This window comes from Phragmites australis, chromosome 13 (assembly GCF_958298935.1).
Source record: "Phragmites australis chromosome 13, lpPhrAust1.1, whole genome shotgun sequence".
Classification (NCBI taxonomy): domain Eukaryota; kingdom Viridiplantae; phylum Streptophyta; class Magnoliopsida; order Poales; family Poaceae; genus Phragmites; species Phragmites australis.
Window position 1 is genome coordinate 26,465,489 of NC_084933.1, and position 17,945 is coordinate 26,483,433.

Genomic DNA, 17,945 nt, shown 5'->3' on the forward strand with positions numbered 1-17,945 from the left:
CCTCCGTGGCTCAAAGTTGTCTACTTGTCCACGTCGAGCTGCAGGCTGCTGATGCGGCTCACCGTGTCACTCGTGGCCACCAACCGCACATCATTTTCGCCATGAATCGCAGGATCGCGAATGTCAAATACTACTAGCGGATTGGCGCGCTAAGCCGCGCCGGTTTTTTCACAGAATATGAAAAAAAAAGTCAAAAAAAATGTGTTCGTCATTTTTAGCATCTCAATATTTATTTATAAATTTATTAATATTTAAGATATTCATTTGATTATAGGGATAACAATATTATTTTTATGCATGCACATAATTTTAATAGGTAGATGATAGTAATACGAACCTAACAAAATTTGCTTTATAATTTTTTGAATTTTAGATATTTTTCTGTGCATTTTATATTATTTCAACCAATTTATCAATATAACTATTATACCTTTGACTATTTTTCTAGAATTTTCAAAAAAAACATATTATATATCTAAGTATACAAATATGTATATACATACATACACGTATATATATACATATATGTTTTCATATATGTATATATACATACATAGAACCCACATGAACAGTACCTACAGCGTCGTGGGCAGTAAGTACAGTAACTTGGATCTAAAATCACTCCAATTCTTAGAGCTTTAATATATAAGTATTGATTATAGACGCCAAGTTCAAACAGTTGATGCAACATGGTGGAATTTATAGGTCCGAAAAAATAAAGAACTTAGAAAATGTAAAGTGTTTGCGGACTCGTTATTTGGCCCAGAAGCCAGAAGGCCGAAACTGTAGTGCGTATTTGTTCTGAACAGATCTCAACCCAACCCAAGAGGCCCGTTCGCTGTTTCTGCCTTTCTGGTCCAAAACTATCCACGTGCTCGCCCCCTCGGCCTGTAAGGTAGGGGCCGAACCGAGCAGAGCGACAAGCCGCACTACCATGCAGGAGGCCCACGCAGACGAACAACAAACCAACAACGGGAGGGTCCTGGTCCTGGGTAGACCTGCCGTTGGGGAGTCTTGATTGCCCAGTTCTCACCCTCCCTATAATTACCATTTACCCACACTCATGTGTCCGTATCCACTTGGTAATCGAGTAAAGTATGGATGAAATGCTGCTGTGGATTGATTAGCTAGCTGTCAATTATCATTAGAGCATCTCCAAGAGACTCTCTAAAACTCACTCTCTATATTCTCGTATAGGGAGCATTTCCAATAATTTTCACTCCCTATATTGCTACCCTCTCCAGCAGACTCTCTATACTCCAATCCCTATATTCCAACAGCTCCTTTTCCTATCTCACCGACAGGTGGATCCCGATCGTCAGCTCCATCTCTCCCGAACGGTTCATCTGCGCTGCCATCTGATTCGCCGGTCCGTCTGGGATTGCGTCGAATCTTCGGCTGCGCCGCCGCTCACCGTTCACACAGCAGCTCACCCTTCGCGAACACGAACGTGTTGAGCAGCCACGGCAGCGCGCATGCGATCAACCAGATGACCGACGCGAGCACCAACGCCGACGGCGGGGCGCGTACGCGCAGGAGCTGCACCAGAGCTTCCCGCTCTACATCTTCCTGGGCGGCGACAGCAGAGGTACGTCCTCACAGCGGCTGATGCGGCGCGTGGAGATCGCGTTCGATGAGGCGCGGTCCCGCGGAGGCGCTGCGACGAGCACGCTGCGGAACGAGCAGGCGGCGGAGGAGGAGGTCACGCTCCGAGACGACGCATTGGTGGGCGCGTCGTGGCGGATGCACCAGACATACGCGTATGGCGCCAGCGACGACAACTGCTACTTGAGGAACGTGAGCAGTGTCGGTTACGATGTGCTTTTCGCCAACACACTGACGTCGACATCTTCCTGAGCGGCGACAGGTGGAGGACGACGAGCGTTTTGGGAACCAGATGCGTTCCCCAAAAATGGAGAGCGAGAGAGGTGTTTTTAGGACTCCCTAAAGATAGGGAGTGAGATAGAGATACTGTTGGAGATTAATTTTGGATCAAAATCCCTATATTTAGCTATAGGGAACCATTTAAAGAATCTCTTGGAGATGCTCTTAGTACGTGCTTGCTTGCATCCAAACCCAAGTCTTGATTATTAATATGTGTCATATCATACAATATTTCTAATACTACCAACAGAGAAATTAGCATTTATTTTTTATTGAAATAATCTAGGAATGAACATCAACAGGGTAATTGTCTACCAAGAATAAAGAGATGTCTAATCTCAGCACCAATAAATCAAAATGATAGTAGTCTTTCGCTATTCACTTTTCTAACGTCAATTTCTCATACTCCTCATTGTTCATGAGGCCGCCAGCATAGTTTACGCCTTCCATATCATCTCATCAACTTCATCATCAGCAAATTTCTCTCAAAGGTTTTCCTCTTAGTCAGGGTCCTTCAAAAACATAAATCAGCATGATCAAGTCATTAACAAGTTGGTTGAATGACTGGAAATAATTAAAAAGAACATGCAAGCTGCAACTCATACATAAAACATTGCATTGAATCATCGAAGTGAAACAATATTTCTGAACCTCAAAGCAAAACAAATGTGTCATGCAGTCATTAGAAATTTTACCTCATACAATCTTTCTGGAAAAGCGTCAACCGATTGAATTTGTTGATTTACAGTTGGTGACGAACCTTCATCAAGAAATATGTCCTCTGTTGCCATTCTTGACTCAACTATTTCAAATGAAAAATGTTAGCAAGTTTATCAAAATAGTACAACATTATTTCAATGAAAATGTATACCTGGGATGCCACCACTTAACCAATCTTAGGTACACATTAATGCCTCTACAGTTTCAAGGAGTAAGCTACATTGGTTTTCATCAAGTACCCGCTTAGATGTGCTAAAAGCTGATTCAAATGCAACTGTAGAGGTTGGAACACTCAAGATGTCATGGGCTATTTGAGAAACAATTAGGTATTTTAGACCATACAACTTCCACCAACCGATGATATCAAATGCATCATCACCCATTTCACGATGAGAAGGGTCATAAAGATATACTTCTAATTTTGATCTCTTGTGCTGACTTGATTTACTTTCATGAATGAACTTTGTTAAGCCTATTCTGGTAGCAAATAAGGTTGATAAGGACTATGTTGAACTAGCTTTGACCTCAAAATTTCTAGATGTGTTAACAGTAGATAGAGATTGTGTAGTTCTGCTTGCATACTCATCAAACAACTTACCAAAGCTTTTTTTAATGGATTCAACCCTTAGTTCAGTTGCAGACTGACCATAAGATCATCCCCAACCATTTTCTCTTCATTTTGTTCCCTTCTTGATTCACTTCTCCGTTCACATTCCTTTTATTTTCCCTCATCTCCAACAACTTCCATTCGAAAGGATTCGTAAAGCGAAAAGGGAAAGAATCTCGTCCTGGAGGGAATGATCTTAGAAATCCCTTCGTGAAAAAAACCATGAAGTGAAACCGTTGGAGTGCTGAAAGTAACGAAAATCCCTTCACGAAGGAATTCTGAGTTGCGAAGGAAATCCGTTGGGCATGGTCTAAAGTAATCCATAGTAGTACTCAATGTACTTCAGCTTGTAATGAGGATCAAGAATAGTTACAAATGCTGATAGCTTATTAGTAACTCCCCAATATTTCTCAAAAAAATTCAGCATCGGCTTTGTCATTGCAGCAACAAAGCAATCATCACTGAACTCCCACTCCTGCAAAAGTAGATAAATCCCTCAAAAATCATTGAAATAAAGACTTGCAGTAGCGTATTTTGTTCAAGAGACCTTCTTTGCGACTTCATAATCTTTCAAGCATACATGCTTCCGATCAGCATCAAATGGTAAAAACTTATATGAGCTATCACAATCTTTCAATTGGGCAAAAACATCACAAAACATCAAGACAATTTGAAGAATGTCAAATATCGAGTTCCATCTTGATGAAATATCAGAGATGAGGGACATATTTGGAGCATTAACTTGTTGTGAAATAAGCTTAAACCTTTTCTTTTCTTAGAGTGGAAAACTTTTCTTGGAGTCAAATCCTCGTAATTTTGTTGGTGCTCAAACATTGGAATATCTGCCTTATGAGTACCAATTTTTATTTTCTTAAAAGATTGAAGCGCATGATAGACTTTAATGTGAAGTATTACTCAGTGTCATGGTTTTCAAATTGTTCATCTGGGCAACTCTCTGTCTCTTAAACCCCATCTGAGCTTTCACTAGTACCAAGCATTTCAGTGAAGCTCCTCGCTGTTAGCGAGCTGTAGAGCACGTACAGGAGCTCTCCTTGAGTATAGCTGCAGACCACGTTGAGTGGATCTCCTTGAGTGTAGCTAGTGTTAGATCAACTAACCACTCGTGTACATGTATAAGGCTGTAATCCCGTGATCAATAGAAAACGGTTGTCCTCATTCTTCTCTCCACCGTTTACATGGTATCAGACGATCTACGATCCTAACTCTCCGCTGCCTCCCAACTCCTCGCCGCCGCCATGAGTTCCTCCTCTTCTTCTTCGTCGTTGGCATCCGACAACTCCGACGCCGAGTCGCTGCTGCCGCACACGTTGCGCGTCCAGACTGAACCCGCTGCCCCGACCATCGTCCACGGCATCAACATTCAGTCGCGCGTCCCCATCGTCCTCGACCTCAACGACGCCAAATACACCGCCTGGGCTCGTTCTTTCTCCGCCGTCTTCGGCCAGTACGGTCTCCGTGACCACGTCAACGGCACTGCGGCCAAGGGCGACAACCACTGGGTGCAGAACGACTGCGCCATCGTCTCCTGGTTCTACAACCGCATCTCCCTCGAGCTCCTCTCCATCGTCTCGGAGGACACTGACACCGCCTACTCCCTCTGGCGTGGTGTGCTTTCTCTTTTCCGCGACAACAAGGACACCCGTGCGGTCTACCTTGGTGCTGAATTCCGCAATTTCTATCTAGGTGATCTTCCCGTGCTCGATTATTGCTCCCGCATGAAGGTCATGGCCGATCGCCTCGGCGGCCTCGGCGCTCCTGTGAACGACAAGGACCTCATCTACAACATCGTTAGCGGCCTCAACCCCCGTCTGCACCACGACATCCCCCACATCACGATGCGCCGGCATCTACCGTCCTTCCTCAAGACGCGATCGATGCTGCAGCTTGAGGAACATCGCATCAACAAGTCGGAAAAACTCCAGGCTGCTGCGGCTCTCATCGCGCACGCTCACTCCGCTGGTGCGTCATCGTCCGCGGCACCTTCGGGCGCACAACTCCAGGCTGCGGCGGCCTTCGTCGCTCAGACGGCGCACGGCGTGCCCGCGTCTCACGGCGTCACCAGGACGCCCGGCGTGCCCGCGACTCACGGCGTCGCTGGGCAGCTGCCTTCCTCGCCCCACACCCCGGCCGCATCCTCCAACGGCGGCCGTCCATCAGCGCCGTCCCACCCCCACCAAGAAGAAGAAGAAGGGCTACACATCCAACCCTGCGCCACTCCACGGCTTCTGGCCCAACATGAACCCGTGGACAGGCATGGTGCAGGCGTGGCCTTTCCAAGGGCCCCCGCGCGCACCCCCGCCCGCGGCCGGCGTCCTCGGTGCTCGTCCCCCCTCCGCGGCACCTCAGGCCCACATCGCCGGCGCATCCTCGCAGCTTGATCCACAACTCCTCGCCACGCTCAACAACATCTCGCTGCAACAACCCCAGTCTGCCGGCGACTGGTTCCTCGACACCGGTGCTTCCTCCCACATGACATTATGTTGCCACAATGCAAGAAACTGCATTACACTGCTCAAATCCACTAAAACTAGAAAGGGAACACTACGATTTGGTTGGATTCAATGAATTGCTTCTATGGCTTGGGAGGTTGAAAAGAATTGTGTAGATTGATGTACGGAGATTTTCAGATCAGGACGTACATATCTTCAAGCGGCGCTTCATCGTCAGGAGGGCCACGATGATTCCTCATTATCACTCGTTTCTTTTTAGTCTGAGTCACTGTCTTACCCTGTCGTCAGAATCATAATATCGAAGAAATTGGCCAGTTAGGGAGGGGTGAGAAGTAAAAAACAAATAATACCCTCTCCATACCCTATTTCAATGAGTATTACCTGTACTCTACCCAAACCTCATAGGTAAACAAATTTCTACTATACCCTTCCCGTTTCACACGGGTTTGGATTTGGAGAAATATGAGAAATTCTACGATTCGTCATCGAATAACCACTGATTCTACAATTCGCCATCGAATAAATTCTGTTTACTTCTATACTATCGAATAAATGGTTTAGTTCCTTATTTGCCATCGGGTAGTCTGATTTTTGAAAAATTCCGACACTGCCCTCCGCGGTACTGTTCCTCTGTTGTACTGTTCAGCTCATTATAAACAGTACACGATAGCTAAAAAAGTCAAAAAAAATATGTCGATTTTTGTGCATGCTCTATAATTCATAATAAACCCATTTTAACTGTATTCACTAAAAATATTGTGTAGAATTCAAACTAAAATTTCTCAAAATGTGGTCCTTTTGTAATACTGTGCATTATAAAGAACTCACTTTTCCACCGCGGGAGATAATTTTAAAAATTATTACATCACATTAGAGAAATATTAGTAAATTTTCTCAGATTTTTTGTAAATTTTTATGAGAATTAGAAATTGCAAAAGTTACAAAAGTAGCATATTTTGAAGAATTTTAGTTTAAATTCTATATAGTATTTTTAGGTGAATACGGTTAAAACGGGTTGATTATGAATTATAGAGCGTGCACAAAAATCGACATATTTTTTTTGACTTTTTTAGCTCTCGGATACTGTTCATAATGAGCTGAACAGTACCACGGAGGGTAGTGTCGGAATTTTTAAAAATCAGACTACCCGATGGTAAATAAGAAACTAAATCATTTATTCGATGATATAGAAGCAAATCGAATTTATTCGATGACGAATTGTAGAATCAGTGGTTATTCGATGGTGAATAGTTGAATTTCTCTTGGATTTGAGTACGCAACAGGGCTAAGTCCTGGGCCCGACGCGGGGTTCGGTTCCACCGCTCGTTCGGTCAACTCTTTCGCTGCTGCCAGCCCGTTGACCGGTCTTCAAGAAATACAGGCTTATCTTATCATGATACATTGATACCATCGTCTACCGCTGTTCGCCTACAGAACCGGATCTTGCTGCTGCGCCATTGCCGTAGCTGACTGCAGCAGCCAACTTGGATCGATCAAGTTCAATGGCTCGCGCGGCTTCCTCAAATTCAGCAACACCAATAGCACCGCACCCAGGTGTATGTGGGCTGGAGGCGCGTGTCTCGGAGAATCCCCACGGCCACGCTGCGCACCCGCAGGGTCGCACTCGCACCATCCCACATGCGTACGAGTGCTGTGGCGCGAAGTCTAAGCTCTGTGTGTGTCCGCCATTATTGGTAGCCCAGAGACAACCTGAAAAACCACAGGCCCTCGAATTCAAAATGCTCCAATTGATCAGTAACAGCTTCCCCGGTGAACACGGCAGAGTGGTCAACCGGTAGTTCCTCTGCTTCCTGACTGTACTGGTAGTAGAGGAAAGGAATGGAAAAGTAAGGATCAAGTTGGATAGTAGATAATTCAGATGTGAGGTTCAGGGCTGCAGGCACATGGTAATATGATTCTGTACGTGGAGGTGTAGTTTCTCCAAGGAAAAACTAAGGCGACTTTTGTTACGATCCGGCTTGATCAATTACCAAATCAGCACCAAACCATAAGAGATAAGCTCCAATTCCTCCACTGCATACATGTATTTTGGGATACAACTGAGGAGAAGTGGAATCAAGGATTGGAAAGAGAAATTAGATTAGGAAGAAGAAAGGGATTAGAACTAGAAAATCAGAGATTGGGTTTAGAGGAAGCGACGAGGATTAATAGAAAGTTACTATATCCAGCTAACTTAGTTTTTTCATAATTCTTTAAGCATATCTTTCTCTCTATAATAGGATCACTAGATGAAAAAAAAACTACATATAGATAACTAATGTATCCTGTAATCGGAAAAGTTTACCTCAAAAATAGAAAACAGGAGTATAGAAGATATACGATATATATATATATATAGAGCCAAGGAGCACTGAAGAGGACAAATTATTACGAGCTAATAAAAGTCATTGCAAGCTACGCAAGCCAACAAAAACTGAGTAAGAAACTCGTCGACTAGGTTTAGTCTATCTAGACTAGTCAAAAACACTAGATTATTATCTTTAGGAGAGGTCCGAAATTATATAAAAACTCATATATGTTTCTTATGATACGTCTATAAAAATCTAGTAGATGTCTCTGTTCGCTGCCACCACTTCTAGAGTTCCATCTCCCATTCAACTGGGCTAGAACCAACCCATTGGATCTGGCCTGAAAGCCTAGCCCCCCACGTCCATGACAATTTTATTCATGATTCTCTATGTCTAACGTTGTTGCTTAGAAGATACAAGGAGTCAAACAATTTGGCGATTATGTGGTACGATTTGTTAATAATGTTTGTGCTGTAGTATGCCGACTGCCGAGTTGTCACGAGTTCATGACGAAAGAAAGAGTCTACATAGGATGAATTATAGGTAACTCTGTACTAAAAAGAAGTACGCATCTAAATTCGAAACGAAAAGAGGCTCCTGGATATCGAGGGGGTGAACGAGCACACCTTCCACAAAGCTCAATCCCTGATAGATACTGTACTGATTGTACACCAACCTGCATTGTCGATTGAGACAATGATTGCTCATTCAACACTTGAATTTCCTCGAACATCGACAGATTTTGCAAAGAGAAGTATTTCCTAGTTCTGCTAGTGCTGTTAAATTTTTAGAACTAATAATACAGAGCACTAACCATCTGAATTTAACAGTGCAATTTTAGCATGCATACTAGCTCAACACGGGCTAATGTAACCAGTCAGACCTGTGTGAATCGTAGTAATTTTATTAGAAATCGCATGTATAAGGAGAACTGATGTTTCATCCCCTCCAAAAAAACATAGTACAATTTTTGGTTTAGTTAAACACCATTAGAATATTTATTAAAATTAACACCATTAGATTCTCCTGTGCACTCCATCGGTCCATCCAGCCTTTTGATTCTTTTCTACGTCAATTCCCTTCCTTTATTCTCCACAGACGTGCAAAGGCTACCGCACTGCAAGAATCTCCAGTAAAATACCCTTGGAAAACATCTTTTTTAACAAATCCTTGAAAAACATCTATAAAAGCAGGAAGGCCCCAGAAGCTGCAAAATCCCAAAGCATCACACTTGTGAGCCAGTGAGCCACACTGTCCACACTCTCCCCACTTCACTGCAGCAACTCGGCGACCACTTGGGAGCCATGGCTCCCCAGCTCCTCCTCGTACTCGTCTTCCTCCCGGCACTCGCCGCCGGCCACCAGCACCCCACCTCCTACGGCTCCTCCGCGCTCTCCGAGTGGCGCTCCGCCAAGGCCTCCTACTACGCCGCCGACCCCGAAGACGCCATCGGTACGCATCAAAGCTCGCCTTAGCTTCCTCGTTCATTGGTCATCTGTACCCATTAATTTATTCACTGGTCATCTGCATCCAAGAAAATTCTACCCAACCGTCCCCGCACTTCTTTAATTCGAAGTATCCATGCTGGAAGCACGCAAAAAGATTTCTCTTTTCTGTATGCCCCTGGAACGAAATTTCCCCCAAACTGCACGTTCGGTTACTAGAATTGTGCGTCCGTACAGTTCACGAATACCTTCCTGTCTTCTGGTTGTGTCCATGGAAACGCATTTGATTTGTGCTCTACGATGCTGCGTGCAGGTGGGGCGTGCGGGTTCGGGGATCTGGGGAAGCACGGGTACGGGATGGCGACGGTGGGGCTGAGCACGGCGCTGTTCGAGCGCGGCGCCGCGTGCGGCGGCTGCTACGAGGTGAAGTGCGTGGAGAACCTCAAGTACTGCCTCCCCGGCACCTCCATCGTCGTCACGGCCACCAACTTCTGCGCCCCCAACTACGGCCTCCCGGCCGACGCCGGCGGCCACTGCAACCCGCCCAACCACCATTTCCTCCTCCCCATCCAGGCATTCGAGAAGATTGCGCTCTGGAAGGCCGGCATCATGCCCATCCAGTACCGCCGGTATGTGCCATTCTTGGCTGCCTCTTTGCTACTAGATCTGAGTTTTTTTTCCATGTTCACTTTGTGTGAAACTGTGAAAGCGCTAGCCGAGCTAGAATTATGTTGGTTAGCGCAATGTGGAACCCAAGAAAAGCTGAATTGCAAGTGTCTGTTGGCTAGGAAAGTGTAGAGGCGTGGAAGTGAACCAGCGTCCAGTATGGTCAATATGTGTGATGGTTCAACCAGATAGTAGCATCAGTTGACATGGCCCTTTTAAGTCGGTTAGGTGTCAGGGTTAAGGAGTAAAGCACCTGTGAGTCGCTGACGCAGCTATGACTACCAACAAAACTGTTATGTAGTGATTCATGAGTATTATAGTTCCATTTTTATTGCTCTGCTTCTGATTCAGTGGCTTTTCGGCTTGGGTTAAAACAGAGATGTCTAACATATTGCCAATGATCAAAGCATTTGTGGTAACAGGCATCTTTTTGTCCCATGTTTTTTTATCAGTTCAATTTAAGTTTATTAGAATGGATAATCAGTAGGGTGAGTTACAACAACACACACCAAGGTTAAAAATATATTAAAAAAAATGCTCATGTCAGAGTTAGTATCTGGGTTTGGCCAAATCTAGTCAAAACTGCGGACTTCTGGAAAAAATTGGGCAGAATTTTGTGGGAATATATTGTTTTACAATGGTTGCCTCCAAAGAGTGGATGGACTATATTTATGACAGTCAGCAAGAGATGTGTCAACAACATCTGCACCATTACATGGGCATTTAACAACAGACAGTTTATTTGCTTCCTGGGGCACATGAGATGCCCCTTAGTGTTCACTGCTCAGTGACCTCCAAACTGGCCCCTATGAATTATACTGGTACACCACTAGTAGTTGCCTTAACCTTACTTTCTGTGTTTGTGCTAACAATATATGCCAGTTTGTAGGTATTTCCAGTCCTTTTAAAGTACTTCAATATTTATCCAAACTAAGACTGTATTAAGCAGAACTTTGGATAGTGACTTGATTGTTGAACATTACCTTAGCTTGTACTTTTTTCTTTGTATAGTACTGTTCAGATCGAAACAAATTACGTTCTCGTAATACTTGCCACTGGCATTCTAAGTTAGTCAGGTACTATCAAATTTCCAGTTTCATTCAAAAAGATAAGTTTAGGAATCTGCATATGTACTGGTATCAAATTGGGTGCTGTATAATACCTTAAAAATATTTTAGAGCTGTGCAATCATCAATTTGTTCATCTAAGTTGTCATTCAAGAGTGTGAGGTTTATGCTCAAGAACTGAGATGGTTTTCCAAATGGTCAATTGATAAAATGTTCTGCTGTTAATGTGCTTTCCTGATTGATCTATGTTTTGGAGGACAATAGGCCTGAGGCTGAGGGTATTTGGTTGAAACTGTCCACCTTGTTGTATCTTTAAACTATTTCAGACTTTGTTACATATCCCGTTAATCATTAGTTGTATTTCCATGAGCACAAATATACTTAGAAGCAATTTATGTTATATATAAGTAGGTTAGTAGGTATGCCTGAGCAGCAAAACTACACAAGAACAGCTAAAAAAGGCTAGAAGCAACTTAATGGCATGTTAAAAATTAAGCAGTAATGGTCAACTATCAGCTGAGATTGACATGTTTCCTTCCTTACATGCAGTGTAAAGTGCCTTCGTGAAGGCGGTGTCAGGTTCTCTGTCAACGGTCGGCACTTCTTCTTCACAGTCCTAATCAGCAATGTTGGTGGCGCGGGCGATGTTAGATCGGTCAAGATCAAAGGAACAGAGTCCGGATGGCTCTCAATGGGCCGCAACTGGGGCCAGGTATGGCACATCAACTGTGACATGAGGGGGCAGCCCCTGTCATTTGAGCTGAGCTCAAGCGATGGCAAGACGCTGACCAATTTCAATGTCGTGCCCAAGGAGTGGGAATTTGGCAAAACTTACACCGGGAAGCAGTTTCTGCTGTAGAGAGGCAGTACCGCAAGATCACCTTACAATTACTCTCTTTTTTTCTTATCCTACGAGTTGTATTGTGCTGTATATTCCTCTGCAGAAGAAGTATCATTAGGAAAAAAAAAATTAGTGCAGAGCCTCAGATAGTTGCTCTACTTATGCTTATAAATGCTTTTTCATGTACCCTTGATATTTGTTCTACAGAGTCTTGATGTATCATTCAAGATAGATGGCCGTATTTTGGTGTCTTCATTGTATGACAGTGTTCATATCAGGCAAGCAATGATAGTGCGTCTGCATTTCTGTGCTTGTAACATGTCATATGAACAGCAACTCCTTAACCTTTTGCTTTTGTTTACCAATCAGATTTGCTAAACTAGACATTCATGAAATACGATACCAGATCCAGACACTTTTCAGATTGCAGCTTGGTGAATTTTCGTTGAAGCAAAAGCAGATGCAATTGGGTGGAGTAATTACACAAAAGCATCCCCTACTAATTTCGAGAATACACAGAAACGCTGAACATCTCTGTATTAAGCAGAGGATATGATGTTCGATACAAAAGCCTGAAACAGCGAAGGCGAAGAAACCAGACAACTGACGTTCCTAGCCTGAAACTACAGGCAGAGATCTGAAACAGGCATCCATACGGCCTCGGACGAAGAGACCAACCAATTCAAAACGGCAAATCTGAATCCATCAAATCCACACAGATTTCGAGCAGTTCTTCAGATTGCAGCCTGATGAGTTCCGATGACTTCTCAAAAAAAAAACATAGAATGCAAATTGCATGCAACATAACTATACGGTTTGCATGCAACATAACAACAAGGCAAATTGCAATCTTAAACCAGAACGCAAAGCAGCATCGAGGCGTAAGAACTGGGCTAGAACCGAGGGTTTTCCATTGATAACAGCAACATGTATTACAGCAAATGGACTAGCAACAACTCGAACACCTCGACACCTAAAGATCAAAGCCCACCAACCGCAGAACACAGCATCGATACAGAGACCTTACTACACTAGCACACACCACCACCACCAGCAGCACAAGTCCACCAACAGAAGCCTTCTAGCCGCCGAAGCCGTAGAGGGTGCGGCCCTGGCGCTTGAGCGCGTAGACGACGTCCATGGCGGTGACCGTCTTGCGGCGCGCGTGCTCGGTGTAGGTGACGGCGTCGCGGATGACGTTCTCGAGGAAGATCTTGAGGACGCCGCGGGTCTCCTCGTAGATGAGCCCCGAGATGCGCTTGACGCCGCCCCTCCTCGCCAGCCTCCGGATCGCCGGCTTGGTGATCCCCTGGATGTTGTCACGGAGCACCTTACGGTGGCGCTTCGCGCCGCCCTTGCCCAGCCCCTTGCCGCCCTTGCCGCGCCCCGACATCGCCGAAACTGTTCGGAGAACTTGGAATCCGGAGGAGGAAGGGAAGAAGAGGATTTCTGTGTGTGATTCGAGAATTGGGGGTGGGGGATATTTATGGTGTGGATTTGGGAGGGAACGTGAAATTTTGGGGGAGTGGCGAGTGGGGGTTGGGGCGGGAGGTGGTTTTGGATGGATCCGTGGGAAGGTGGGTCTGGAACGTTGGATTGGGATCGGAGGGGAGCGACGGGATGGGAGGGTGGTGCCGCGGATCGGTGACGTGGCGGGGAGAGAGGCGAAACGTGGGATTGGAGCAGAGGCGTTGGATTGAAGAGGAGCGGGGAGAGGAATTCAGAGGAATGTGCCAACTCTGCTGTGACTTGGGCTGGACCAAACGAATGCATTTTTTGACATGTTCGTGGGCCAACAGATTTCGGTCAAAGGAGTAGCAGAATTTTCGCGTCCCCGACCAAAGGAATGAGTGTGTGAAGAGCCCGTGGGCTGATGTTGCATTTCTCTTGGTAGTGACTGCTGATATATATATATATATATATATATATACATATATATACATATACACACACACACCAAGCTAAACCCTGGGTGGACCAACTGACCAAGCTCTCAGGCGACCAGTAAGGCGACTCTTAGGTGAATCTTCAAATCCGGTGTTACCTTGTCGTCTCTCCTCCTCCTCTGTCACCGGTAGGGGTGAGGGTATTGGTGGATCGTCATTGGTATGGTTTATAAGATAGGTAGTTGTTGTTTTTAGGCAGTAGTTAGATGATAGTTAGGGATGTCAATATGGATCTGATCCTTAATTTTTCATAGGGAATTTCTCTATTAGTGGATGGGGAGATTTTGTCCCCTGTGAACTCATATGAGGCGACTCTTAGGTGAATCTTCATAGGGAGATTTCTCCATTAAGGACCTGATTCTTGCAAAATTCCCTGCGGGAATAGGGATGGAAAAAATCTTCCCCTTAATAGCTAAATGGGGACAGGGTGGAGAAGCATTCCCTGACGGAGATTGGCCCCGTTGCCATCCCTAATGATAGTTTAACAGTTTTATGTTCACGGAGGCGTCGTTTGGCGCTTCACTAGTTTGATCTGTAGTTCTTGAGTAGTTTGGATTTAGGTTACTAGTGGAGTCCCCTTCGACGATGTCTGACTGGTTGTTCATGTTTGTCTTGGTTTCTAGTATGTTGCAGAAGCTTAGGATGGTTTTTCCCACACCGATTTCATCGATGGTGGGCGTTTTGTGTTCTTCTACAAATGAGTTTTGTGAAAGTTTCTCTGGCTTTGCTTAGGAGAAGCTAGTTTTGCTCCACTCGGTTGCGATTGGGTGTGAGCGGTTTGCTTTGTTGATTGTCGATTTGGGGTTGTCTGCGATGTTTGTGGCGTATGTCCTTGCATTCGGTGGAGATGATGTTCCTGAGCGTTCGATGTTTCAACAGCATGTCGTTCTGTGTGCTACAGATGGCAATAAAAAACTTGTGAGCTTCTTTGAAAGCTCCTCCGTCGGGAAGGGGTCAGCTTCAAGCTGCAGTTGCTTTAACCGCCAGCAACAATAAAAAGACCGGGACACCCCTGCCAGGCTCTCGATGTTTTGATTATATTGCTCAGGATGTAGATGTATGGTCACTGTTGTAATCCTTTCCACAACTATATAAAAATCATCTCGGTTTATATATATATATATGGGTTTCAAATCACAGTAAATTTTGAGTTGTTATACAATCTTTATCTAAGTTGCTATTATACATACAACATAAGTTGCCACATTATATCAATAGCAATTTGATCCTTTATATAGGTCACTACTCATATTCGACAAAAGTTGATACCCAGCTACTCGTAACCATAAAAAAGCTGACAACAACTATCAAGTTAATAGCAACTCCTGCAATAATTTTAGTGAATATTTTTTAGCAAATTCTGTGAGTGCATGATAATAACTTATGTGTAAGCTTTGATAGAAAGTTTACACTTAAATTGCTACTACACGCAATATGAATCTTATTTTGTTGGGCTCGTTGTATAGATACCAACATATGTGATTTAAAATAGACTTAATTAACATTTTCCCTGACGATGTCATCTTTGAAAGCGACTTTCGTTACCAATAGTGACAATGTGCTCTCTTGTCTTCGTAGGTGATGCTTCGGTTTGGACACGTGGCAACATGAGGAAGAGGTCACGTGACCGATCGCGCGATATCCCGATCCTTTATCTTGTCACCGGTTCAAGCATCTCCAACCGATTCCTTAAAACTTTTCCCTATATCTTCATTTAGAGAGCATCTACAAGAAATTCCCTCCATATTTCTCTACGCGCTCCAACTAACTCTTTAGATTTCGTTTTCTAAATTTCATTCATCTATATTTTATTAATATCCTATAAATAAAAAAATATTTACAATAGCTATATTTTCAACGGCTAAATTTTGTGTATGTTTGAATTTTGTTTGAATTTAAATTGAATTAAAAGAAGAATATCATATGAAATAATAAAAATACATATAAACAGAGCATGACAAAGGAACTCATTCTTTCATAATAAGAATATTAGTGAATTTTTCCAGATTTTAAGAAATTTATTTAAAATCCTAACAATTGTTACAAGCTATAAAAGTAGAAATTTTTAGAGAATTTTAGTTTAAATTCTATACATGTTTTTTGATAAATCTAATTAAAATAAATTACATATAGATCATGTAACACATACAAAATATTTGAGGATTTTTAGAGCAACATAAAACTTTTGAAACAACATGTAAAAAAGTCACGTCTACAGTGTCATACGAGCCCATGATACTCTCGGAATGTGGCGAGTCAGGCGGAGTGATAGCCAGTTTGATAGGAAATTCGCTGGAGCAGTTTTTTTCATCGACTCGGCAAATTTGCCGATGGTGAGGCAGGTAGCGAGTGGATGCTCTTAGCCCTAGTTCCCTCCCTCAAAAAGAGGGAAAATAATTTAAAAAATGAGGGCAAAAGCAAAAGGTTTCCGCGTCGCGAGTCGTGACAGAAATTGCGGCACAGCATAGCATATTTGTACCTGGCACGCAGTGTACCGGCTCAATCGCCAAAGCAAGCCGTAAGATATGATCACCAAACAGGTACCAACAAGCGTGTCGACAGTGCAAGCATACTGGCCACCTATACCAAACATGCAAGCACCACATGGTGGAACAGTGCTCCAACTTCAGAACCACCCCGCTGCACATGACCGGCAAGGCCGCGAGAGGTGAAGAGGATCCGGCACGCACGCACGCACGCAGCGGTGCGCTGCATGTACAGGATACGTCCAAACTTCTCCATCCAACCCCATGTGCCTAGCCACCCACCGTGGAACAGACGCACGGCTGTGCTTGCCATGAACCACTCAGAAACCGCGCTCCAGGAGTAGACGAGTAGGAGGTAGCACACTAGCAACGTGTGGTGGTTGTGGCTTACTCAGTTGGGATGCGCCGGCGCCGGGGAAGGAAGGGCTCATCATGCATCTGTGGATCGGCGGTGCGTTTGGTTCGTCGGGCCGCCGCTGCGCACACACGTGATAGAGATTCGCCGCTAGTGCATTCCGAAAGTCAAAGATGAACTCGAACCAGCTGTGATCGAGTATGTCTTTAGATACACACCAAGCATGCGGTTGATTGTACCACAGATTAGAATCGATGCACATGGCTAGGCCACAGGGAAAATCCAACTGCCCCATGTAACGCTGGTATGGTATGGTCAGAGCCGAGGCTTCGGTGCCTACGTGCCTAGAATGACCACCGTTAATTTAAGCGAGGTCCTTCCAAAACAGAGGCAACTGGGAATACGTTCGTCACCTACTCTGGATACGGCCTCACATGGATGCCTTGCGTTGCATCGATCTCCCATTTCCTCACAATCTTCCTTGCATTTGTCGTCCAGTATCTGATTATGGGAGAGCATAACTCACCGTAACTCCATGGACAAAGATTCGAGGCACGAGAATATTGCTACTAGGCCAACTGCTACTGCACTGTACTACGTGTTGGTTTATATGAAAAGGTGACGCAGCGTGTCATGCGTTTTGCTTGAGGCTGTAACAAAGCAGGGGCGGAGCCAGCGCTTTTTATCAGCCCAACGAAATTCTATAATTTCTTAGTAAATTACTATTTATCGTTAAGTTTGATCTCGTCCTTTAATAGAGCTAATCTAGTGGCATTCTCGACTAGCCTAGCGCTCCGGGCTTTTCCCCATGGGCATCATGCTGCCCACCTCTTGAGCAGCTGCAGTTCTCTCGTCTTTTCAGCTGCAACAAGCCAGCAAGTGCGTGTGTTCGCCGCTGCCAACCGAACTGACTTTATGTCCAACCCGCCGAGCCACCGCCGGCCTACCTCCTTCAATCGCTGCTCGAGAATCGTACGTGAGATCCTCATGAAAAGTTCCTCCGTGCCCAAGTTCCCGGTTCGCTCCGTAAGTCTGTAGACCCCACGAGACCAAACAGAGCAGGACCGCCTTCCTTGAGTCAGGCTAGTGACAGTACAAGAACGTTGGTACAGCAATGACCAATATGATCAAGTCGAAGCCGGTTTTTG

The 17,945-nt window shown here is 44.6% G+C and overlaps 2 protein-coding genes across 2 annotated transcripts; one reads left to right on the forward strand and one right to left on the reverse strand.

Moving 5' to 3' along the window:
• Positions 1 to 9,174: 9,174 nt before the first annotated feature.
• LOC133889397 (expansin-A10-like) lies at positions 9,175 to 12,389 on the forward strand. The gene is made up of 3 exons (XM_062329929.1): positions 9,175 to 9,443; positions 9,750 to 10,065; positions 11,719 to 12,389. The coding sequence occupies exons 1-3, from the start codon at positions 9,296 to 9,298 to the stop codon at positions 12,026 to 12,028; spliced, it is 774 nt and encodes a 257-aa protein (XP_062185913.1). The 5' UTR covers positions 9,175 to 9,295; the 3' UTR covers positions 12,029 to 12,389.
• Positions 12,390 to 12,887: 498 nt separating this feature from the next.
• LOC133887741 (histone H4) lies at positions 12,888 to 13,478 on the reverse strand. Its single transcript, XM_062327707.1, has one exon. It carries the CDS (start codon positions 13,401 to 13,403, stop codon positions 13,092 to 13,094), a length of 312 nt encoding a protein of 103 aa, XP_062183691.1. The 5' UTR covers positions 13,404 to 13,478; the 3' UTR covers positions 12,888 to 13,091.
• Positions 13,479 to 17,945: the final 4,467 nt, after the last annotated feature.